Below are 26,840 nucleotides of genomic sequence, written 5' to 3' on the forward strand. Positions count from 1 at the left end.
GCCTCTCGAGTGGCAATCTGAGGGAAGCCAGCCACGTGACGGACTTAGCTGGGAGAGCCACAAGTTGGTGGTCTTCGATTGTTGGCCCTGGGGTCTCTCCAAGGGAGAGAGGCCGGTCGACGCGTGCGGTGATTTCCGATTAGCCCCGAAGACTCGTGGGATGTGTAAGTCCCAGTCTGTCCGTCCCTCCGTCCGCTACGACGTGGCACAGCATCGCAGACAGCGTGCGGTTGAGCTGTCCCACCTGTCCATCGCGCTGGGGGTGGAATGGCGATGTTCGAATTTTTCTTTGTGCCCGTTATTTTTCTCGACGTAGAAAGTTTGGTTCGTTCGTAAACAGCGACAAAATAACATCTACACTTTTGAGGGATGGTAAATTTGTATTAAGTGCATCTACCCGCTCTTGCTTCCGCTTTCGCTTAGAAAAAAAAGTTAAAATCGGGTACAAACCGTGCCAAAGTGCGGTAGGAAGCACAGAGAGAGGCGGGTGTTGACAAAGTTGCGTGTGGATCGCTGCATTGGTGGATCGCGAGAGATGGTGACGGCGTGGAGCCTTCCATCCAGCAGCGGAATCGACGCTGGCTGCTTCTGAGCATGGTGCGACGCGGATCGTAACGAATATTAAAGCGCGGCACTTTCGCGATGAAGCTGAATTAAATAGAGTGTAATACCGACAATGAATGACATCCACACACCGTGTAACATTCACACACCACAGGCTCGCTCGCATTTCTCTCTGCGCGCTCAATGAAAACAAGCGCACGGCAAAATCCCAAATGCGTGCAAGGGAGGGGGGAGGAAGAGTCCCTCCCGCAAGACCGCAACCGTTACATTGCTCGCCGCACCAACACCAGCGAAACGAGAGAATAAATATCCCTCGCTCCTCCACACGTGGCCACTGCTGCTACACCGCCGAGTGGCCGGGGATTTAAAGGGCGCTGCCGAGCAAGCAATGCGTGCGTGTGCTCACTCGCTCGCTGCTGCTGCTGCTTGCGGTGCACGCTCTGTTTAAAGGGACTTCAAGATCGCCATTTCGCGATTCGTGCATGAGAGCGGGGGGTGGCGAATCGATTCTGCTGTGCTGTGCGAGTCTCGATCGCACGACCGTTGCTAAAAACACAAACTCAAAGACATCGTTTATCCCAAATCTCTCGATCCCCACCCACCGCTGCTCCTTCAGCGTCGGAGAACTGGGTTCGACACGGAGATGGGGATTCTGAAGCTCACCGACCTGATCTCTGACGAGGCGGGCGCTGCCGTGCACTATAAGGTGCTCGAGGACTACCGAGGTAGGAGCGCACAGCTGGGAGGCATTTAAACCCCGCATGCGCCCCACGCATACACACACACGCGCGCGCGCACACACACGCGCACATACACACAAGCGCTCTAAGTAACATCAGCATCTGCAGCGGTGGCAGCAGCAGAGCCGTGCAACATCATCGCCTTCATCATCAACATTATTGTTGAGCGTCGCCGTTGTTGTCATCAAAATAACCACCACCATCATCATCATCGGCACCGTCAACATCGTCCTGGTCTTTGTTATCACCGTTGTTATTGACGTCATCATCATTATGAGCGTCACCGTCGTCCTCGTTACCACCACCGTCGTCAATATCAACACTGGTCGTCATCGTCGTCATCATCATCACCGTTATCATCGTCGTCGTCGTCATCATCACCACCACCGTCATCATCACCACCGTCATCATCATCATCACCATCGTCATCATCATCACCACCGTCATAATCATCGTCATCACCATCATCATCACCACCGTCGTCATCATCATCATCACCACCGTCGTCGTCATCATCACCACCGTCATCATCGTCGTCGTCATCATCACCACCGTCATCATCATCATCATCACCACCGTCATCATCATCATCACCACCGTCATCATCACCATCACTGTCGTCGTCATCATCATCATCACCGTCGTCATCATCATCGTCACCACCGTGATCATCATCACCGTCGTCATCATCATCGTCACCACCGTCATCATCATCACCACTGTCGTCATCATCATCATCATCACCGTCGTCATCATCATCATCATCGTCACCACCGTTATCATCATCACCGTCATCATCATCATCACCACCGTCATCATCATCATCACCACCGTAATCATCATCATAATAACCACCGTCGTCATCATCATCATCATCACCACCGTCGTCATCATCACCGTCGTCATCATCATCATCTGCGTGCATGCACGCGCGGGCGCGCGCAGGGAGCAATGGCCGTGATCGGCGTCCCGACATGAAATGTTGAAAAAAAACAACAAGGGGGCAGATTTGCATTTTCCCTGCTCGAGATGGCAGCCGGGTGGTGGGGGGGGGGTCTGTCTCGGTGTGCGAGCGAGCGAGCGGCTGTGACGATCAGAGAGACACCATCGGCAATCATCTATTGTGGTGGTGGTGCCTGCTGTCTCGGGGAGAGGGATGCAAACGAGGCTGTTGCGAATGATGATTGTTGTTGTTGCTGTTGTTGCTGCTGCATGATCTTGGAGGCGGGGTGGGAGGGAGGGAGGCTGCTCTTATTCGCTGCTGGGTGCGGGCTATACTGTATATATGTTACCGTATTAGCGGTCAGCTGTGTGGTGGTGTGTGTGGTCAGCTATTGAGTCGGGCGGTGTGTTTGTGTGTGTGTGAGCAATGTCGCTGGCTGTATTGCGAGCTGTTTTGTGAGCTATATATGTACTGCTAGTTTCCTGGTTTTTTTTGCGAGCTACGTGTATGCTATGTGAAAGCTGTGCTGTATGTTTTTTTAGTCACCATCTACGGATTCTACGCTGTGCCGTGTTGTTGAGCGGTGTAACATTTTTTTCTGAGCTGTGCGCTGGCTGTGTGCATGAGTAGCCGAGTGTTTTTTTTGTGGGCTGTGCAGTTGGCGCTGTGCCATGTAGTGGGTTTTTTTTTACCCGAGCTTTGTGCTGCAGTCGGCACTGTTATTTTTGCGAGGTGTGTACGTGTGTGTGTGTACATGTGTACGTGTGTGTGTATGTGTACATGTGTACGTGTGTGTGTACATGTGTACGTGTGTGTGTATGTGTGTGTATGTGTGTGGGGAGCGGTGGTGGTAGCGGTCAGCACGCTGCGCTACGAACCCGGTGACCCGAGCTCGATTCCCGCTCACGGCCAACGTCAATGACGATTATCTGAACCGGTCCTGGACATCCCCTAGGTCGACTCGGCCTCAAATGAATACCTGGTGCGGTGTGTAAACATCGACACTGGGGAGACAAAGGCGGCCGGGCGTGGTGTTGGCCACCCACCCCCTCCTGTACCGTGCCGGCCTTCACAGGTGCTCGCTAACAGCACTTGCCCCTACAGCCTGTTGAAGGCTACAAGGGGGATCTTTATCTTTGTCTTCGTCGTGTTCCTCGCGCGAGTCGACGACTTCTTTGTGCGAGTTACGAGGCAAGAAGTCTGGCGAGCCGCGGCGTGTTTATTTGAGCCGCGCACTGGAAAATGTGCACGCGCGCGCGTGTGTGTGATGTGTGTGTGTGAGCTATGTGTGTGTGTGATGTGTGTGTGTGAGCTATGTGGTGTGTGTGTGAGCTATGTGTGAGCTATGTGGTGTGTGTGAGCTGTGTGTGTGAGCTATGTGCTAGGTGTGTGTGAGCTATGTGTGAGCTGTGTGAACTGTGTGTGTGTGAGCTGTGTGTGAGCTATGTGCTAGGTGTGTGTGTGAGCTATGTGTGAGCTGTGTGTGTGTGTGTGATTGTGCTGTGTGTGTGAGAGCTATGTGCTAGGTGTGTGTGAGCTGTGTGTGAGCTATGTGGTGTGTGTGAGCTGTGTGTGTGTGAGCTGTGCGTGTGAGCTGTGTGTGAGCTGTGTGTGTGTGTAAGCTGTGTGTGTGTGTGTGAGCTGTGTGTGTGAGCTATGTGTGTGAGCTGTGTGTGTGTGTGAGCTGTGTGTGTGTGAGCTGTGTGTGTGAGCTATGTGTGTGAGCTGTGTGTGTGTGTGAGCTGTGTGGTGTGTGAGCTGTGTGGTGTGTGTGTTTGAGCTGTGTGTACGCTGTGTGTGTGAGCTGTGTGTGTGAGCTGTGTATTTGAGCTGTGTGTTGTGTGTGTGAGCTGTGTGTGAGCTGTGTGTGTGTGGTGTGTGTGTGAGCTGTGTGTGTGTGTGAGCTGTGTATGAGTGCTGTGTGTGTGAGCTGTGTGTGTGTGAGCTGTGTGCTAGGGGTGTGTGTGAGCTGTGTTTGTGTGAGCTGTGTGTGTGAGCTGTGTGTGTGCTGTGTGTGTGCTGTGTGTGTGTGCTGTGTGTGTGAGCTGTGTGTGAGCTGTGTGTGAGTGCTGTGTGTGTGAGCTGTGTGTGAGTGCTGTGTGTGTGAGCTGTGTGTGAGCTGTGTGTGTGTGTGAGCTGTGTGTGTGAGCTGTGTGTGAGCTGTCTGTGTGTGCTGTGTTGTGCGCCGTGGTGGAGCAGTAAGCCGCTGCGCTGAGAACCCATTCACCCGAGTTCGATTCCCGCTCACGGCCAACGCCAGTGACGGTTATTTGAACTGTGTCCTGGGCATCCCCTTGGTCGACTCAGCCTCAAATGAGTACATGTGCGTAAACATCGCCACTAGCGAGACAAAGGCGGTCGGGCGTGGTATTGGCCACACACCCCCTCGCGTACACCATTCCGGTCTTTCGTAGGTGCTCGCTAACAGCACTTGCCCCAACAGTCTGTTCAGGCTACACGGGGGCGGGGGGGTCTTTGTCTTTGTGGTCGCTGCGGAGTCTGGGATTATTTCTCCTGGAATATTTCTCGGGGCCTCTTAAACCCAGCAGCACAACCCCCCCGCCCGCAAACACTGCTCCGACTGAAAAGGAACCCTCCCTGCTGAGCGCAATGCGTGTGAGCCGGGTGCGTGTTCGTTGCGTGTGCTGCTGTGAGAGCTACGTGTGTGTGCGTGCGTGTGTGTGCGCGCGTGTGCGCGTGTGTGTGCGTGTGCGCGTGTGTGTGCGTGTGCGTGCGTGCGCGTGCGTGTGTGTGCGCGCGTGTGTGCGTGCGTGTGCGCGTGTGAGCATGTGCGCGTGTGTGTGCGTGTGTGCGTGTGTGTGCGCGTGTGTGCGTGTGTGTGTGTGTGCGTGTGTGCGCGTGGGGGGTGTTGCGCGCTCCGCTACGAACCCGGCCACCCGAGTTCGATTCCCTCGTTCACGGCCAATGCCAGCGACGATTATCTGAAACGGTCCTGGGTCACCCCGAGGTCGACTCAGCCTTAAATGAGTACATGGTGCGACGGTGTAAACATCGCCACTGGAGAGACGAAGGCGGCCGGGCGTGGTGCTGAGCAACCCCCCTTTGTGTGCCGTTCCGGCCATCACAGGGGCTCGCTAACACGACTTGCCTCCAACAGTCTGTTAAGGCTATACAGGAGATCTTTGTTTTTGTGGTGGTGATGGGGGGGGGCAGCAGCTGCTGCTGCTATTGTGCGAGCCGCACACGGCTCAGAGCCCCCCCCCCACCACCACCTAGCGGCCGGAGCGCGGCTGTGCCCATCCCGCGACGCGTCCTCGATTCACCCCGAGCCGTGATCGAGAGCCTCCCCGCCTCTCCCTCCCCTGCCTCCCTCCTCCCCCCACCAGCCACACACACAGCTCCCCCCCGTCTCCAACGCTGCGGCTCAGGGGTCACGTTCGTGAACCAGGCAATGACCTCCCCCCCCGGCCCTCTGCCGGCGGAGGGAGTGAACTATGAATGCCAAATGTCCACGCGACGCAGGTCGGAGAAATGAAAGCGAAGTCTTGCTCCTCAGCTGCAGCATTGAGGAAGGTGCCCTTCTTCTGTTTATATGTCCCTGAGACAGTGGGTGGAGATTCCATGTTCCTATGGCGGGGGTGAGTATATCCATTGAATAGCTACCGTTTAACTCCCCCACAAAGTGTTAGAGGGATTGCAAAGGAGGGTACGATTGGCTGTCAACCAACCAACTCCCGACCAGGATTTGAACTCGCAACCTTGCAACGCTCCTTGGCCGGTCTAGGGTGTGAAGGGAGTAAATAAAATCGGGGCAGTGCACGATCGATTATACACAGGGGTGATCCATTGTTAGATACCCCACTGATTTGTAATGGGATCTCTTAATTTTCTTCTCAGCAACCGCGAGAGTACTGTGACAGCGATGGATTCGTACTTTACGGAGGAGGGAATGATCAGATTGAATGAATCGATGCAATGAGATTGGTGGGGAGACATGCACAGTGTGTGCGCATTTCTCCCTGCTATTGAGTGGGGCATCTATATATGGATCGCCCTGTGAGTGCACACGATGGATGACTGATGTACATCCTAATGATGCTCTGGTGGTGGGATGATGAAACATGACATTTGTCTTGGCATAAAGTCGTCTATGCGTGTGGCTCGAAACGTTGAACGATAAAAAAAAAGACCTTTCCATCCATCAATCTCGTATTAAGGGGCCGTCCATAAATGACGTCACGCGATTTTGAAAGATTTTTGACCCCTCCCCCCTCGTCACACGGCGTCACAAAAGTCAGACCCCCCCCTGAAATATGACGTCATAAAGCTCTGCCCCCCCCCCCCCAAAACATGCTTCAAATCGCTTTAAATTATTGTCATTGTAGTGCGTATTGAATGTGGCGCTGCACTCTGATGTTGTAGGCGAAAACATTTCTTTTTAAGTATATTTAATTAAGTAGAACGTGTTGCCTATATTTATTTAAAGTTGCGCATTTTGATGTGACGTCACATTTCTCAAACCCCCGCCCCCTCGTCACATATCGTCACAAATGTCTGACCCCCCCCCCCCAGCTGCGTGACGTCATTTATGGACTGCCCCTAAACACTCATACAATGACGACCCTCATCATCAGTACACCGAGTGAATCGCCTCCCGTGGAGTGTGACGCCGAAGCCGACAGAAAGCGGACGAAGCCCTTGCCATTGGCTACTAACAGGAGATACAATGAGGACGTTCCCACAGTTTTGGGGTCTGATTTGCAAGGTCCATCCACTGCTGGATGAGTGGCTCCACTCGCCGTGCCGGACTATCACGCGGCAGGTCACAGCCACAGCGAGATGTTAATTATTTATATTTAACTGCATTAGAGTCATATTCTTGATTCTTTCGGTAAACTCACGTAGAAGGGAAACAATAAAATAAGAAAAAATCTTTTTTTATTATTTTATAAAATATTTTTTAAAATTTTATATATATTTTTTTATTTTCTAAAATAATGAAAACATTTATTTTAAAAAATACTAATATATTTTTATTATTTTATTGTTTCCCTTCTACGTGACTTTACCGAAAGAACCAAGAATATGCATTAGAGTTGTTTATTTTGTTACGCTTAATGATGCAAATGGCGCTTTGGGTGCCAGATTTGGTGTCAGGAAGGCGTCAACGTGCCGACCAAAACTGAATTGACTCTGAGAGGCGTTGGGAGCGTTGTCAATTAGAATGTGGCTTTTCTTTAGCGGCACTGCCCTCTGCTGTTCAACAACGTGGGGTGAACAGCAATGGTGCGGCTGCAGCTGAGACCCCGTGAGACCCTGCGAAATGCGTCGCAGCTCTGAAGCTCGCTGCAAATTAATGGCGATGCAGGAATGTTCCCTTTTACTTATTTATTTAAGCACACTACGCCTCGCGATTTTGGACGATTTTTTACCCCCCCCCCCTTCGTCACACGGCGTCACAAAAAGTCAGACCCCCTCAAATATGACGTCACAAAGCTCTGCCCCCCCAAAAAATGCTTCAAATCGCTTTAAACTATTGTCTTTGTAGTGCGTATTTAATGTGGCGCTGCACTCTGATGTTGTAGAAGAAAACATTTAATAATAAGTCTATTTAATAAAGTAGAACGTGTTGTCTATATTTTTTTAAAGTTGCGCATTTTGTTGTGACGTCACATTTCTCAACCCTCTCCCCCTCGTCACACATCGTCACAAATGTCTGACCCGCCCCCCCCTAGGTGCGTGACGTCATTTATGGACGGCCCCAAAAACAAAAGTAAAATGTTAATAAATACGTGTGGTTCGATGTAAACAAAGTATTTGTACGTACGCGCCAGTGCTTAATTTGTGTTTTCGATGATTTACTTAAAAAATAAATCCGGCCACGTCTCGCGCCCCCAGAAAGGGCATCTCGTGCCCCCAGGGGGTGCAGCGTGCAGCCCCTGGCAAGAGGAAGAATCACCGCACTCACGAGATGATTGCAGAACAACTCTAGCCACAGGAGGAGGGGCTAGTCACTCTAGCCCCAGGGGGAGGGGCTAGTCACTCTAGCCACAGGAGGAGGGGCTAGTCACTCTAGCCCCAGGGGGAGGGGCTAGTCACTCTAGCCACAGGGGGAGGAGGGGGAGGAGGGGGAGGGGCTAGTCACTCTAGCCCCAGGGGGAGGAGGAGGGGCTAGTCACTCTGGCTCCAGGGGGAGGAGGGGGAGGAGGGGAAGAGGCTAGTCACTCTAGCCCCAGGGGGAGGAGGGGGAGGGGCTAGTCACTCTAGCCCCAAGGGGAGGAGGGGGAGGGGCTAGTCACTCTAGCTACAGGAGGAGGGGGAGGGGCTAGTCACTCTAGCCCCAAGGGGAGGAGGGGGAGGGGCTAGTCACTCTAGCCACAGGGGGAGGGGCTAGTCACTCTAGCCACAGGGGTACGTGGCTCGGCTTCGGTGCGCCGCTTCGCGACGTTATTTATTGAGGATCGCCGTCTCGTATTCACCCACGGTGAATTATTTAGTTGTTTTTTGTTTTTTAAACAGAGTTCGAAAAAATTGTCTCTCGTCCTTTCGGTTGTCGACCTCTGCACTCACGACTGGAGCTGTGAACTTTGACATCTCCATTTAAAACTCGCTTCTTTAGAACTGCCGTTTGTGTTGAGTTTGTTGTGCTTCTCCACACCCCCCCCCCCCCCCCCCCGATTAGCAGATTGATTGAGGAATCCATTGCAAGTACGGTTATCCGCTGACCACGTAGAACATGGCTTACAAAGCGGTGTGCGTGTTTTCCGGAAGGTTGAGACTGACTGCGGCGCTCTGTCCATTCTAACCCCGCTTGTGCCGAACCCACGCAGATCGGCGCCTGGCTGTGGACGCTTCCATCTTCCTCCACCAGTTCGCCAGCAGCATGGGCTACATGCGGCACAGGTGCGCGCCCCGGGGCCATATCCTTGGTCCCATAGCAGACCCCAAAAGCAGATCCCAATAGCAGACTTCAATAGCAGACCCCAAAAGCAGATCCCAATAGCAGACCCCAAAATCAGACCCCAAAATCAGATCCCAAAAGCAGATCCCAATACCAGACCCCGATAGCAGACCCCAAAAGCAGATCTCAAAAGCAGATCTCAATAACAGATCCCAATAGCAGATCACATTTTAATAACTCATCTCAGGTTCAATCTCTTGGCTCCATAGCAGATTTGAATTTATATCCCACAGCAGATCTCATAACTTGGGTAATAAAGTGTTGAGTTACGAATAACAAGTCCACCAGAAGACACTGAGGCATATCCCATAGCAGATCCCATCGCACGTCACAATAATCTGTCCTGTAGATCCAATAGCAGATCCTAGAGCAGTTCCCATCGATGGTGGCGTGGTAAGTCTTCTAGCAAGCGGACACAGTTCTACATAACATTGTAGTTCTACATAACATCACAGTTCTACGTAACATTGCCGATGCCACTGACAGTGACTCCCCCTGTTGGGCAGCCACCTGCTGGGCACGTTCTACCGCACAGTGGGACTCATGGAGCTGGGAATCCTCCCCATCTTCGTGTTCGATGGCCCCCCACCCATCCTCAAGGCTCCCCTGGTAAGGGCCGTACGTGTGCGTACGTGTGCGTACGTGTGTGTGCGTGCGCATGTGTGACGGGGAGCGGTAGTGTAGCGGTTAGCGCGACGCGCTACGAACCCGGCGACCCGACTTCGATCCCCGCTCACGGACAATACCAGTGATGATTATCTGAACCGGTCCTGGGCCTTCCCCTAGGTCGACTCAGCCTCAAATCAGTACCTGGTGTGGTGTGTAAACATCGCCACTGGGGAGACAAAGGCAGCCGGGAGTGGTGCTGGCCACCCGCCCCCTCGTGTGACGTGCCGGCCTTTATCGGTGCTACTCGCTAACAGCACTTGCCCCTACTGTCTGTTATGATTTACTGGCCTTTGCTAATCTAATGCTGGATGAAAGCATCCCTACACCTTTCGGCCATAGGGGTGGCTTGAACATACTTCACCATACTCGTCAGTGCTGGTTGGTGAAGTAGAAAGGAACCAGGGTCAATTCAGAAAGTGTTTGGCACCGATGTTAACCAGGGCTGGGAATCCAACTCAGGTCATCATATTGACAATCCAGTGCACTGCTCCACACCGTATTCTGCAGTAAATATAAATAGTTTACAGCTGTTTCTCAATCCACTGGTGGATGAAGGCGATCCCATGCTGCATCAGGCTTGGGTTTTAGTTTAACCATGCATCGCCACATTGGTCATAAGGGTTTGTGAAGGGGATTCCCAGGGACCGCTACAAATATCACTCGCCACTGATCTTAGCCCTGACGAGGTATGGAAACTCAGGTTCACCAGGTTCGCTGTGCGATGCACTAGCCACTACACCATCACTCTCTCCAAACTCGATGATATAAAATATTTGAGATGTTTTGAGCAATTATCACAGCACATATAAATAAATGTCTGCTGTGATTCTCTCATGCAAGTGAAGGCTATATTCTTGGTTCTTTCGGTAAAGTCACGTAGAAGGGAAATAATAAAATATATATTATTTCCCTTCTACGTGATTTTACCAAAAGAACCAAGAATATTAATCCCTGCAGTCACGAAAACTTTAAATCTAAATTCAAGCGGAGACTCGTGTGAACTCGTGTGATTCTCTCTCGCAGGCGAAGACTCGTGTGAACTGTGTCGTAACCGTGGATTCTGCCGCATTTGTTTTTCAGCTGAAAAAGCGCGCAGCGGTGAGGCAAGTCGCCATCGAAGGTATCGATTAAAATAAAAAGAATTAAACAACTGCGATGCGAGCAGCTTCTCCATTTGTAATTCGGTCAAAGTCTCTCTCTTTTTGAACAACAGCTAATTGCCCCAAACATCATCAGGCTCCTATGATTTGTCGCTGTTGCTCCAAGGACAGTGTCTGTGACGAACGTGGTGCTGATCCTTTCGACTCGCGTAGCAGTGGAAGTACCCGTTGCTGCTGTTGTTGTTGAACACCATGGTACGTCACGTGATGCGGTACCTGGACATCATGAGTCGAGCACCCCGACTCCTTTACAACAGCACTTTTAGAGAAGGTAAATGCGCAGCCCTGCAATTTGCTTTCCCATGCCACTGCTGGCAGAAGGGCTTCCATAACAGCAAAATAAAGAGGGCATTTTGTCTTCTCTTTCACGTTGATCAGACACGTTGGGATAGGTGGGGAGTGACCACACGCTACTCCACCGCTCACGACCTGCCAATCGGCTGACTGTCGTCTTGCACCCAGCTCCATGCAACAATGCATTATTAGGTGCACACGTGTGCAGTGCGTTAAAACGGGATGGAGTTTGCGTTTTTCTCCCTGTTTTTTTGGGACGGCATGGTTGGAGTGGTGATGCTGCCTGTTGGAAGGCCGTGCTTTGCGGTTGACCTTTGCTTTTCGTCAATAAAGACTTGATTGTTGTTACCAGACCACGTACAGTTGCGAAGGTAACCAGTAGGAAAAGAGACAATTACAGTAGACTCTCGATAATCCGCGTGCGGTTTATCCGATTTACGCATTAACCACGTGTTGCACACTCGAAATGAAGGATGTAGGCAGGTGCTCCAAATCGAGGGCAAGCACATTTATTTATTGTAGTCAATATTAATCTTGTGAAGAACAGCACCGTCACTCTGTAAAATGCAACAACGCGCGTTACACGCAGCAATTCTTCCGAGACGCCATTAACCATGTGGCTGGTTTACACGTGCGGTTATTCATTAACCCTGCCAGCCACCTACAGGCCCGACTCAGTCATCACACTGCTGTACACACATGCATTGATGCAATGCACAGCACATCAGGACCTTCACAGAACCACACTTTACTCCCTTGCTGCACAAGGATATAATTAAAAGAGTGATCCATTCCTAATGTGCCACACACGTGCCTGAAATTTTGACGTAAATTAATAACCCGTGGACTTTCCCTTAGGCACAAATTAATCATCTAAAAATAGTGATAGATTGTTATTCATGGAAATGTTTATTACAAGTCACGTGCTAAAACCGAAAAGATGTGTGCTCCGGTTAATCCGAAATCCACGTGATCGCCTCTCCAGTCCAGTAGTTCCACATCTTTATAACAATGGGCAGAGTTTGATTGATTTTGATTGGCGTGGCTCTGCTGTCCACCTAGTGGAAATACTTTTCTGGTAGGCCGGAGCAGGGAAGTGATATTATTTTCACTGAGCGCTGGCATCGATCAGTCGATGGTTAGTTTTTGGCACAGAGATCCGCGGCAAATTTAAATTTTTGTGTTATCCACAATTTGGGATTATCCGCAGCCGTGCTCTGCGTCGATTGCGCGGATAATCGACAGTCTACTGTATTTGGTTTAAACATCAACAAACATTTACTTATCACTAAAGCGTCTGTGAGTTTGTAGAACGACTGTGAAAACTTTGTTCTTCTCTTTGTTTGTTTTCAGCTTTTCGGGCGGCTAAGGAGGCTGCAGCAAAGGTCGGTGGGCATTGTCAAGTTCTTGCCTGGGTGTTTAAATCACTACTATCATCATCACTACCCAGTGCCGGATTAATCTAGTGCAGGGCCTGTAGCATATATTGTTATAAAGAGGCCCAAAATAAATTAAAAACGCATATTAAACTCAAATTTGTAACTTGCATAGTAAAGTAATTGTATTTTTTCATTTCCTATACAGGCAGATAATATGACAAATCGCTAACCTTAAATACCCAGTTGTTCATAAAAGTTGAAGGCAGTATAGTACTATAGTAATATAAGAACCTTATTGTGGCCTTGGGCACGGTGTAATGCAACTGCGGTGATCTTCTCGCGGGGCGGCGTGATGCGTTGCTACAAAATATAAACATTATGTCACCGACCAAGCCAAGAGCTCAGAATCTCTTTGTCAAGAAAAAAAAACTTTGGTGTAAATATAGTATTACACATATTAATAATCGGTAATAATTATCATCAGCTTTGTCGATCCACTGCAGTTGACCAAGCAGATTCCGTGGTAGTAGTCATCTGGTTGTTTGACCGTAATGCGCTGTGCTGCTCATCTCAAGTCAGTCAACCCATGGCACATGGGTCTGTGCCGTGACCTCCTGCCAGCGGGCTTTCAACACTTCTCGTGGCCTTAAAGTGCACCTCGCCTGCCACAAGCGCTGTGGTGACCTCACCGCCACTTAGTGGCGAATGGCGGCTGTTGTATTGTTCAGTGGCGTTTGGGAAGGAGTGCGGATCCTGCCGGGTTCTGACCGCTGTCTCTCTCCGTCGCAGGCAAACGCCGAGGCCACCGATTCGCCAGTTCCGGCGGAGACTTCGACGACCCCAGGGTGGACCGGTGAGTAACGCGGCGGGGAACACGAGGAAACCAGTTACCCTTCACGTAGGCTTTCGCGACCACTATTGTCCATAACAGAGGTTTTTTCTCGGGTTAGATCGCGTAAATATATAACTGTGTCGTTAAACCCTCCAACACCCGGCACAGCCATTTAGTGAGGTTTGTCACGTAAACGAAACATGCCAATTCGTTACACACCGGAGTGTTGAACTGCACGGTGGCCCGCGGAATGACGTCGATGCATGGCCCAATCCAGCGTGTTCATAGTGCCGGGCTCCGGTTGGCACCTCCGCATAAACACGGTGCCGTGCATTTTACACGCAACTTTGAGGAATGCAACGGGAGTGGAAAACAGTGTCGCGTAGCTGTTGGACAGGGAGCTCTTGGTTCTGAGCATGTGGTGGAGAGGCAGCTGTTGTACAGATGGTGGCGTAGAAGAACCTGTAACAGACCAAGAGGCAAAAAAGTACCTCTGAGTTCTGCAAAGAGCCAAGTATATATATATAAGTGTATATATATCTTGACAGTTTTCGGCACAGCAGGGGAACATTCATTATTCTTTGCTACTGTGATAGTGCGTTCTATAAACTAGTTAACTTTATTTTACCAGGTAATGCACACTGAGCTGTCTAGCTCTATTTTCAGAAGCGAACTGGCCACAAATGATAGCTCAACGAAGTGGCTTGTCGCATGGAAATTTATAGTAGCAGCCAAATACTCTCAACGCATGATTCTAAATATGGAGGGAAAAACCGGAGGACCTGGAGAAAAATCCACACGACCACGGGGAGAGACACGTACAAACTCCAAATATACTGGCGTCAGGGTCGGGATCGAACCCATGACCTGTATACCAGGCTAAGTAGTTAACATCTCGCCACCATGGCGCCCTACGTTATGCCCCTTCCATAGAGCCACGTCTGGTGGATTAAAGAGCCGCATGCGGCTGGGGAGACACCAGTTGGCCATCGCTGCCGTAGAAGAAGGGTGCGAGTGCACTCATGGGATGGGGTTGGCACACGCCTGGACAGATACCTCTGGAAGAGCTTCTTGACATTACAGAATCGGGAAACATTCCCATTGTTCAATGTTCCCCACTGGTGTACGACGTCCTCGTTTCACGAGGTTCGCCGAGGCCTGAACGCTCCAGTCGTCTGGACGTGCTGGCTCTCAACTCTTCTCTGCGACGCGTGCAGGCCGTGCCGGATTGCCCACTTCTTTTCCTTCTCCCTCAAAGGTTTCCTTGTCCGCTCCCCTCTTCTCCCTGATCGCTTGGTCAGTTCTCTCGTTATTTTTCTAAACTCATGCCTCAGAGAGTAGAGTTCAACACGTCTTACGTGTACTTTAACCGTAATCACGTTCATGTATTTTGGCAATTATGTCATTTCATCGCGTAGGCTCCGAGGGGAAAAAATGATATAAACACCACGAAATATGTTAACACAAATATGAATCATAACGATTCGCTATCATAACGGTGATGTAATGGACCTCTTCAGAAGTCGGGCATGTGAGCCATGCCCAGCGGTGGAGTGTGGTCAGCACCGGACCTGTTGCACGGAATGAAACAGGGCCCCCCCCCCCCTTCCTCTCCGATCTCCCCCCTCTTCGTAGCCTGGCGCCTGAGCTCCTCCTGCCCGCAGGCCTCGGGTGGCAGTTGCGCCGTCCGCGCACTCAATAGCCACGCCACTAAAACCCGCGCCCAACCGGCGTGCACCTGTCCTCGGGTGACCAGTGGGGGAAGACTCACGGGGGGGGGGGGGGAGGGCAAATCTGAGATGGGTTCTGTGAAGAGGTGAGCGATGACCGCGCACCTGGAGGAGACGAGCGCGATGGAGGTCGTCGCCTGGTTTGTCGTGATCGCTCGTTGCCCTCCGTGTGCGACGTGCAGAGCTCACCAGTGCCGAGAAGAGGGACACGTTTGAGCAGGAGTGCATGAGGATGCTGAAGCTCATGGGAGTGCCCGTCATTAAGGTAGAGCACGCACTGGGGATTTGCTCCACAAGTTGGCCCATGAGCCACGGCGGAATTCGGTACCACTCGAGGTTTAACAGCACACAGAGATGTGCAGCAGTGCATGTACAAAAGCGCTCAGCCTTATCCAGACCACCAACTCAAAAGAACTGCATTTTTTTCATCTGAGAGCTTTTGTACATGCAATGCACACAATTGTGTTTTATTAAATCGGCTGGTTCCGGCCTACACGAGTTTTTCTCTTGTGATGCATTTTCTAGTGATTTGCAGACTTTAATTACCACTAGAGGTAGCAAATATTTAGTGATACCAGTTGCTGTATGTGAATAATACAAGTGGATTATTTGATGACATGTTTATTAAATAGGGTTATTGCACGATTCACTCTTACTGGCAATTCAAAGATGTTGGCACAGCACTAGTTTTGTCAGCTCAGATGGTACCAAGAAGTAAAATATTTAATCTGGGCGCCTGGACTAAGATTTGGTGCTCGGGGTGACCGGGTGGTGGTTCAAAAGAACGCTGATGAGGAGTGAATCTAGGAATCTGCCCAGCTGTGATGATTACACGTGGGAACCCTCGATCACTATCAAGACAAATGGACCACAATGCAGTTCTTCTGAACCGGTGGTGTCCCATAAAAGGCTGACAGCTTTTGACACACACAGTGCACGTGTTTGTGTGTTTCTTGAAACCTTTTGTTTTCTTGCCTGCGCTGATTTCTCTATTGTGATGGGCTTTCTCGCCATTTACAGATTTTAATTCTACGGTTGAAATATTTTAATGTTGCATGCGACCTGAGCTGTGGTCCCGTCTGCTCAATCTCTCGTCTCTATCTCCCGGCCCGGCACAGGCCAAGAGCGAGGCGGAGGCCACGTGCGCGGCGCTGGTGCTCGCCGGGAAGGCGTACGCGGTGGCCACCGAGGACATGGATGCGCTGCCCTTCGGCACGCCGGTGCTTGTGCGTGGCCTCAAGATTCACAACAACCCGTAAGAGCGAACACGGGTCGCGTGACCCCCCCTCGTCGTCGCCACCGGCGCTGCGACGCGTCTCTCACCCACGCGGCGCACGAGGCAGCGGCGAACGGTCTTCCTCGTAGCGACTGGGATTTTTTTATATTCTCAGGTTTTTTCGGTAAAGTCACGTAGGTAAAAACATTAAAATTAATTAAAGTAAAATAAAACAAAACAAAAATAAAATTCACGACGTTTCGGAGGCAACACAAGTCTCCGTCATCAGGTGGGACCGTCACAGCCGAATTTTTTTAGTTTTACCACTTTCCAACTCCGGTTTGAAGTCTTGGCTGAATTATGTTGTGGCCATCCGTCTTTAACTTGCTAAAGTTGCTAAAGTTAAAGACGGACGTGATAACTCTTTGTACAGATGATCCAATGTACATGGAAGTTTAGTTTACAGTTGTCCATCAGTTAGGGACTTACCCTCTAGAAAACTGGCCATATTAAATAGATGGTTGTCCAAAGCTTGCACACAGTTCGGTGATAAAATGGCATAAAATACTTGCATTGGCATTCGTATACTGCTAAGAGATCCGAGGACAAACGCGTGTTGGAAAACGTTAGAGAATCCACACGTACGTGCGATTCTTCTTCATTGTTTTGGTGATCTCTCTATTCTTGTGCACAGGACTCTCAAGGAGATTTGCCTGTCGGAGGTGCTCGCCGGTCTGAAGCTGACGCAAGAAGAGGTGGGATTCTACACACACAAGCGGGGTTAACCGCGCACGCTAATATAGTACAAAGAGAGATGCTGCTGCTGTGGTGTAATTGTAATGGGTTCAATCGAGGCGCACACTAGAACTTGGAGGCAACACGTTTAATTAACTAACATCACAAACTCTTAACACTAACGGGATAGCGACATAGGGTGGTAACCCATCTTTCCTATACTTAACTCTATACACTTGGGGGAAATGGCTATATACACTCTGGACGGGACAACTACTACATCGGACCAGGACAGCCTGGTCCACGTGTGCGACGTCCGGAGACCGAGGACCACGACCACGAAGGTTTCTTCCCAGCCAGGACTAACTCCGGTCCCCCCCGGGACTCGGCTTTTATACGCTGCGGCGTGGCCAGGCCCCGCCCTTGGCCACGCCCCTTTCCCAGATCCTTCGTGAGGGATCAGGACCCACCTCACGTGTTCCTCTCACCCTCACCCTGGCCCTTGTTACCATCTCATCCGGTCACGTGCCCCCTCGTGTTTACCCAGCCTCTTCCCTGGTTTGCCCGTCCGGTGCCAGGGAGAAGCTCCGCCCATACAGTACCGCTCACACTGTACTGTCGCTACACTACAGTGCCGTCATCAATGACACCACACACACAGTACCACTCACACTGTACTGTCGCTACACTACAGTGCCGTCATCAATGACACCACACACACAGTACCGCTCACATCATCAATGACACTACACAATGGTTAGAAAACTGGACTTGCAATCTGGAGGTCGCTGGGTTGATTCGACCTCACGGCGTGGCATTTGAAACAAAGTTGCAAGTTTCCTAAATCACCTCCACCCCCCCCCCCCCCAGTGCCTCTTTCCACCCAGCTGGGTAAATGTCTTCACCACAGACAATAGGTTGCGAGATGTTAACGACCTCGCCTGGTATACAGGAGGTTGTGGGTTCTAAACAAACCCTGACACCTGCTGTATATTTGGAGTTTGCATGTTCTCCCCATGGTGGCGTGAATTTTTCCTCCTGTTTTTCCCTCCATATTTAGAAGCAACATGCGCTTAGAGTATTTGGCTGTTCTAAATTTCCACACGATGACAAGCCACTTCATGTAGCTATCGTTTGTGGTGGCCAGATCGCTTCTGAAAAAAAGAGCTACGTAGCTCAGTGGGGCCTTAGCTGGTGAAATAAAATAAAAAGTGCAATAGTTTATTTTAATCTGGCCAGCATGGAAGAGAAGGCCAATTACTGTTCAGAGTTTCTAGGACTCTCTAGAGCTCCCTCTATTGGAGAATATTCTGCCAGCATTGGCGTGGAAGCCAAGCTGTTGCACGGAAGCACCTTTTTACCACTTCACTTTTCTCTTTCTTTCCCCACACCAAACTTCTGGAAAGCATCCCTTAGATTCAAGATCGTGTCAGTGTGCATGTCACGCTTGCTGGGGGTGGGTTTTGACAGGAATGGCTCGTCTCGTTGTTGCGTCTCAGGTGGTGGCGCGTTTAATATTCTCCTCCGTTCACGCAGCCCAGGCCCCGGGTTCTTTTTTAAAGACAGCTCAGGGGAACAGAGGGATCAGCACACTCACTTTAATTGGGCCTCATCGTGCGTGACGGAAGAGCTTTACGTGGAAGGTTACAGTGATGCCTGTTGTCTGTTTGGCGATGAATTTGGCAGGAGGGTTCATGACCCAAAAAGCAGCGGGGGTTATCCACCCCCATGTAAATGGGTTTATCTGCCAGCGGGGGTGTTTTAATGTCGCCGGACCGTGGGTTTAATGGGGAAATTACAGGTGGAGGTTTGTCGCCCGCGTCGTTAATAGCGAATCGGCGTAACGCGTGGTGCGTTTAGAGATTGTGAACTGCCAGGCTTAAAGAATCTTCCGAAATCGTGAAAAAAACCCTCAACATTGGTTAATAACACTGTGGCCTTAAAACAAATAAATTAACCCGTAAAAACAAAGTTTTTCACTATAAATCCTTTATATGCGTGGCATCGGTTTTATTTTATTATTCATTTCTGTTTTTCTTGAGTAAGAGTTTCATTTTTATCACATTGGTAATTAAATATGAAATTTTTTTCTTCCTAAAAAGTGGAAAATTTTGGAAAAATTTTTTCACGAAAATAAATTGTCACGCACAACGAGTCTGTGTGCAAAATGTCAGCTCGATTGGATCACGGGAAGTGGGTTAAAAAACGACCGAAAGATTTGCACGGTCGTAAGCGCGCAAGCAAGCAAGCAAGCAGACTTAATATAAAGGATTTAAAAAGTATATAGTAGTAGACGACATATCAAGCAATGGTTCTAAGTCAGCGAACGTAAAGAGGCCGCAGGGGTGGAATGGTGTCTATTTATGTGCTGTAAAGAAGCGGCACTGCCCAAAATCTCACATTTCATACCTTTCTTTTAAAGCTACAGTGGTATTATTTGGAAACGTGTTGAATGTTTATGTTATGTGTGCTTGTGCACCACTGCCAATGCAGCTATGTCACCAAGTATATATTTTTTGCAATCATATTTTGTTCTCTTTCAAATACAATAGGCTCACTTATTCTCTGTCTCATTGATGCATGCCTTTAAATGTGTTAATGTACATAAAAAAAAATCCCCTCCAAATTTAATCACAATCGTGTTATTGGCATCACGTCAATGAAACAAAGAATCTATTCATAGCTCTCGCAGATCAGTGCAACCATTCATGTTAGGAAATGGTCCGCAGATGCGGATATCACAGACCTTCCTCTGATATCACTTCTAGTTACCGCTAGTCCACACAGTAGGGGAGAGCACTTTCCCGCCTGCCCTGTAACCAAATTGTATTTATTTCTCAGACCTGGAATTTTGTTAAATTATGAGCGCAGAATAGAATTGAATGCGGCTCTTCTTCATGCAGGAATTGGTGACCGAGCTGAGATCGCACGAGAGAACTCGAGTTGTAATCACAGGTGGTCGAAACCTGGGTCCGAACCAGGCCACTGCCTGGGCTAACGGCTTACGCGTGTCCTGTGCTTGCACCGTGTGTTCCCTGCGTTGTGCAGTTCATTGACCTTTGCATCCTGCTGGGCTGTGACTATTGCGAGTCCATCACTGGCATGGGCCCTAAGAAGGCCCTGCCCCTCATCAGGAAGTACCACAGCATTGAGGGCATCCTGAAGCACCTGGATACCAAGGTGAGACGAGGGCTCGCGACAAACACCGGCCAACGTGGTGGTGGTGTAGCACGCCGAGAGACAGAAAGACGAACAAACGGATTCGAGAATGCAAATCATGTCAGTAAGTGGGCAGGAAATGCCTTGGCTAGGTGGGTATGGCTAACAATGGAGCGGCAGTAAAGTAAAAAAAAGCAAGCTGAAAAAACTAAATGTGTACCCAATACAAGTGGTGTATATTACTTATTGGAGATCACACGCAACAGCAGCAGTCGCAGCATCGACCCCATCCTGCAAAACACTCGGCAGGAGCCTCCTGAAAAAAGTGTCTTGAGACTCGGTGAGATTTTCTGCAGAAATTGCCGAGTAATAATCACAATAATGTAACGCAACAACAGAGGTGCGTTGCAGTGCGATTGCGTTTGGCCGATTCTGACAGAGGACAACGGGCGGTGACTTTGTCGGTGCATTGCAGAAGTTTACAGTGCCCACCGCTTGGGACTTCAAGGGAGCCCGTGAACTCTTCAAGAACCCGTCCGTGTGTCTGGAGGGGGTTCCCGAGAGCCTGGTGGCCTCTACTCCGGACGAGGAGGGCCTGGTGCAGTTCCTCGCGGTGGAGAAGCATGTCATCAAGTGAGGCCTTCCTTCTTGTTCTTTTGCGACCTCACGCTTTTTCGGCCAACGCGTCGGCGCCGTTTGTCTGCCTCGAACGGGCTGCAGGGTGGGGTGGGGGTTGAGTCACGTTGACGCTCGTAAAGGCGATTCAATATGAATGGAAGCTTAGCGTCAAGTTGTGTTGCTACTGGGGACTTACCCCAGAGAAAACCGGCCACATTCATCGAGGTAATAGTGCCCAAAAACTGGGCAAAAAGACTGAAATAATTTGTCTTGGCGTTTTCGTTGACGTCATTGCGTGACATCATCTCCCAACGTAACACGTCATATGCCACGTGACATCGTCGTGTAAATTTTCATCTTCGAATTTAAATGATCGCTTTGACCGCCATGTGATGAACAGCATTGTAAAGTATTGTAGGATGCTGTTGGCATGAATGACGTTATATAAAATGAAAGCATTATTATCAGTATTACTCTGCAGCAGGGTGGATGGGAAAGTGCTGCCACTTGCAGGGATCTCAGAAGTAGATCTGTGATATCTGCTTCCATGGGCCTTTCTCTACAATGAAGTTTTGCACTGTTGTGAGAGAGCTCCAAATGGATCACGTATCTCATGACATGACAGTGATTGCGCAATCAGGATCGAACTGGAATAACACAAAAGCTTTCGTCGTGATGCTGTATAAAGCTTAAACAGGATCTTTGTGTGTGTGCGTGCTCGCGCGTGCGTGCGCATCACGGAGCGCAGGGAGGATCGCATCCGCAAGGGTGTGGAGCGACTGAGGTTTTACCCGCAGGCGACCAAGCAGAAGAGGATTGACAGCATCTTCAAATCCAGCAAGCGGCAGCGGAAGGCGGAACAAGCGGAGGAGGATGCGGTAGCGAGAGCACCCATCGCGACCCCACAGCTGTCAACTCACACGCTTTACCCCGTATTCTTGTGCAGGGAAATTGAGTTTCCAGGTCCATACGGCGTACAGCCGTTTCAATACGGGCATAGATATATATATTTGTCTGTTTGTGTTTCCCCCTTGCGATGGGACTTTGTAGGATGAACGTTGAGATGTATAAGGGGCACGGGGTGACCAATACGGTCTGAATTAGTCTGTAATAAGGTAGGGCATTGGTAAGGGGTTGACAGGGATGCGACCCCGCACACCCACGTGGTGCTATTCCTGGTCGCCATTGGGACGCCACATGACGTGGGGGTCCCAAACAATCGGACAAGAGGGTCAAGAGGGGCAATCGGCAATGCTGGGCACAGGAGTGGGATGACAGTCCGAATCATAGATCCTTCTCTCTTTGTTGTCCAATTCACGTGACTTGTTCACACGCTATCTAAATAAAATATATTTAAGTTAATCTTACATTTGTGCAGAAATTTGGTGCCAAGACATTTAGTGATTCTTAATTTCTTCTGCTATTTTTATAATTAAAGTAAAAAGCTATTTTCATTAGAGTTATTTACAATAATTCGAGGTACATACTGTTCGTCAGGTCTCGAATCGCTTTCACTGGCATCGTTATTTAGTCAATTTCCGCTGTGCACGTGCTCACTTGCGACGTTCTCTCTTGTCCCAGGCGGGCGGGAAGATGGGAAAACTGGAGGATGCGGAGGTAGTCGACGACGAGAAGGAGGAAGATACTGGGCCACCACTGCCCATCAACTCTCCGGCCTGCGTTCTGTAACGCACCCCCGTAGCACTGAGGCCACTCCGCCACCACTCTCATTCCTGTAGTGACAGTAGTGCACATCGAGGGCGGCCGTGACCTTCCTTTAGAAGAAGGGAGAAGCACAACGCTTGGGGTTTAGTGATGTGCGGGGAGTGGGTGAGTGGTAGTGGTGGTGGTAGGGAGAGAAGGATAGGTGCTGGGTCTCGTGCGGTCAGCATCTGGGGGTTAGTGGTTGGTATCGGTTTGTTGGGCTGGGGTCGTGGAGCAGAGTTGAGTCGGAGGTGAGGACAACGAAAAAAAGTGATTTTATATTTTTTTCTCCATTTGAAGAAAACAACAGAACATTTGCTTTGCCTTAATGACATTATTGTCATTAACTCTTACAATAGGGTTTTTAGTAGTTTATGGATGGAAACTCCATGAATCCTGGAATGATTTGCATCAATATTCCATGATTTCTGGGAATATTTACATGGAATTCCATAATTTATGGAATAATTATATGGACATTTCCAAATTTCTGCAATAATTTCGATCGAGATTGAACCTTTCCTGGGATGAGTTGTAAAAATTTTCCATAATTTATGGAATACTTGAAAAAAACAGCAACCAGCATGTTCTTTCGACGTGACCATTTGTTTGTCCGTCTCTCCCACCCAGCCAGCAAAACGTTATCTGATAACGAGAGCCTTGTTTCTCACAACCTTTTTCTTCGCTACTCTGCACTGTATATCGACATGAATCTCTATTTCTCACGTTGTCTCTGTCTGTGTCTCTCTTCATGCCCCATCTTCTCCCTCCCCCTCAATATTCCTCTGCTCCGTCCACTATGTCTCACTTCCCTCCCCCCTGTCTCTCTCCCTGTATCTCTCTCTACTCTCACCCTCGCTCTCCTTATTCCCACATCTCCCTTTCCTCTCTTGCCTCTCCCTAATATTCCCTCCCACTGCTTGTTGCTATACCTCACTCTCTCTTTCCATTTTGCTCTATTACTCCTCCCTCCCTCCCTCCCTCCCTCCCTCCCTCCCTCCCTCCCTCCCTCCCTCCCTCCCTCCCTCCTCTATCTCTCTCCCCTGTCACATGGGGTGGAGGGTGGGTGGGGGAGCGTTACGCCAGCGAGATTCACAAAGCTGGCTCAACGCTGGGGAATGCGGGCGACGGTCATACAGATACGATTGGTGATGTCACCACCGTGCACATGCACTTGTGCACCAGACAGAAATCCAGCCAGGCAGCCATGAATCCAGCCAGCAAAACTTTTTAAAAATAATATAGTATGGTTTCAGGATTTCCGGAATCATTTTAAAAGAATCTCTATCATTCCTGGAATAGTTTATATAGGAATTTCATCGTTCCTGGGCATATTTTTTTAAAGGAAATTCCATCATTCTTGGAATAATTATCACGATTACTATCATTCCTGAAATAATTTTAATGGCCACTGTCATTCAGGGAATAACTTTCAATGAAATTTCATAATTCCTCGAATGATATGGAAACATTGTTATTCCTGGAATAATTTAATGGAAACTTCAGCGTTCCTGGAATCACTTTTGGAATGAAAAATCCATTATTCCTGGAATAATTTTTAATGGGAACATTGCCCTTCCTGGAAATGTTTTTATGAAAAGTCCTTCATTTTGGAATAATTTTTAAATGAAATGTTATTATTCTTGGAATAATTTTAATGGAATCTCAAGCATTCTTGTAATAACGTTTGTGACATTTTAATCTAAAGCCCTCACCTCTGAGGTCCAGAACCATACGGCTCAAGTCAGGCAGTACTGGTCACATAGCTCACTGCTGCGACCAGCCCCAGAACTAAGATCGCGACTCAATTGAGTCGCGATCTCGGGCTCCCGAGTTGTGATCATGAGATTGATAGTGCATATATTTTTACTCTAAAGTCCATGATACACTCAAACGCTTTTAGGGCAATAGCACTCTCTACATGCTGGAGTGAAACGTCCTGACATCATGCCGAACAATACGTGGTAAAATCCGAAAAAACTACGCAGTGGTGATTTTAGGTCAATCGTGGGTGACATTCAACATAGGTGATCATTTCCCAAATTTGGACAAATTTGATCGCCGCTTTCCATTGCAGGCAACTTGGATGGCAATTTCTATTCGGCTTGTAGCCAGAATTCACATGACTTCCCATGGTTGTATGCTGCCTAGGTCTGTATGTATGTATGTAAAACTTCTTTCGCACCGTACATAGCCAACCGTGCTAGTAGGAGGTGCAGGGGAAGGAAAACAAACCAAACACGAAAAGGAGTTCAATCAATGATTCGAAAACAGACTTTTAAACAATCTCTTTTCTTGTTGGTTAGACAGAACTCCGGCACTCCATGCCATTTCCTTTCCGAGTTGCCAGTCGCTCATAGTACAAGGGAGGCTGAGACAATTGCCCTACACTGGCCCCAGTGTATCATGCCTAAGGCTACGATTTTGGCACGGTAGCTGTTGATAACATTCACGGAATGATAATGGGATTAGCTCGGACGGCTCACCCGCTACCCCTGACGTACGACACTTTCGAAAGGAAAGAAAGGGAGCGCGTAACCCGATGTATTTCCACATTTTCCGAGATTTCACAGACTATCTTAAAAGTCACGATTTTCGAGAACCAAAATCACAGCCTAAATTGCGGCGTTAAGAGAACGGAGGCTGTTGAAGCAGAGAGGTTGGGCTGCCGGGGGCTGTGAGTGTTTGCAGGCGACTGTGCCTTGTGGCAGGGTGAGAGAACATCTTTAGCCTGGCATTGGCTTGGCAGCCAGGCCTCCCGTCTCTCGTGCAGCCATGAAAATTGAGAACCAAATCATTTGTCGAGATGTAAAACCCTCACTAAGCACTTGCTCATGTAGATGCTCTTAACGTCAGTTTGCGGCAGGACTCTTTAATGAAAGGAGTATCCTACGGGAATTAGACTTTTTTGGTAGATAATGCAGGGTGACCATGAAGATTTCATCTGTTATGAAATATACATATATAAATTTAGACAGCAGTTTGAACTGTGCGGTTGAATATTATCCCATACAAACTTGAGCGGTCTTCAAGGTGACTCCGCAGAAGCATCCAAATCGCTCAAACCCAAGGGTTTGGACAACACCTGGGGCCCTCTTAAATCCACGGTGTGTGTTGCCAATGAAGTGGCGGACACGTGGCGTTTTGTAGGCATTTATTCCTGTTGAGTTTAGATGTGTGGAGCAATTCACAAGTCGGTGTCCAGGTCTGATCGCCAAAGCACAGGGGAGAGTGGTGGCGCAGTGGTAAGCGCGCAGCATCACAAACCCATTGATCCGAGTTCGATACCCATTCATGGCCAATACCAGTGATGATTATCTGTACCAGTCCTGGGCCTTGCCTACGTCTACTCAGCACCAAACGAGTACCTGTTGCGTGTGTAAACATCGCCACTGGGGAGACAAATGGGGCCGGTTGTGGTGCTGTCCACCCACACCCTCATTTGCCATTCCGGCCTTCATAGGTGCTTGCTAACACGCATAGTTTAATTGACAGAGCTGAAACTGCCGTCTAATTGTTTAATAATGGATGAAACCTTCATTAATCCCCTGTATATTTAGGATATCTAATGACTTGTACATTGTTGACTATTTACATTTCTCATTTTTTTTTACCTCCAAATATAGCTACAGGCTGTAGATGTTTTTTTGTTCCCACGTAGACCCGCGATGTATACCGGATACGGTAATATTCTGTGACGCACTTAAAACAAACTTTTGAAAGGACGTAGGCCAAAACTGTTGGGGTGTCCGATTACAGACGCGACGACAACAACAACAACAAAAACAACCAGCGTTGTAGTCTTTACGACCTTGTAGTAGAGAGCCTTAATCAATTGAGAGCATGGGAAGACGAAAATGCTTGAAATCGGGTTAGGATTACAAATGGTGCTCGTGAAAACCGAAATAATATTTTGTTTATTGAAGCACACTTGAAATCGTTGTATTCCTAAGCACTAACCGGTATCGAAACTGAGCTTTTGAAAAAATCGTGGTCTATAAAGTTAGGTAAGAACTAAATTCACGTAATCATGAGAGAATAATTTAATGCTGACCTCTCAAGATGGAAAAGCGGTGAAGCATTGAGTTTATTCGGGCGACTGGTGTGCGATTGACACGCGGTGGCGTGAGACCAGCCACAGATTTAAGTGGCAGGAGTGGAATTTCTGTGTCCAA

General features: G+C 49.1%; 1 protein-coding gene across 1 annotated transcript; it reads left to right on the top strand.

Moving 5' to 3' along the window:
- The first annotated feature begins 916 nt into the window (after nt 1-916).
- Nucleotides 917-23,648, top strand: FEN1 (flap structure-specific endonuclease 1). The gene is made up of 13 exons (XM_078613735.1): nt 917-1,289; nt 9,039-9,111; nt 9,676-9,778; nt 10,919-10,958; nt 12,646-12,677; nt 13,461-13,524; nt 15,416-15,498; nt 16,352-16,488; nt 17,144-17,204; nt 20,233-20,364; nt 20,819-20,976; nt 21,710-21,839; nt 22,543-23,648. The coding sequence occupies exons 1-13, from the start codon at nt 1,208-1,210 to the stop codon at nt 22,648-22,650; spliced, it is 1,203 nt and encodes a 400-aa protein (XP_078469861.1). The 5' UTR covers nt 917-1,207; the 3' UTR covers nt 22,651-23,648.
- The last annotated feature ends 3,192 nt before the right edge of the window (nt 23,649-26,840 follow it).

The sequence above is a fragment of the Lampetra planeri genome, chromosome 42 (genome assembly GCF_965212315.1).
Source record: "Lampetra planeri chromosome 42, kcLamPlan1.2.h2, whole genome shotgun sequence".
NCBI classification, from domain to species: Eukaryota; Metazoa; Chordata; class Hyperoartia; order Petromyzontiformes; family Petromyzontidae; genus Lampetra; species Lampetra planeri.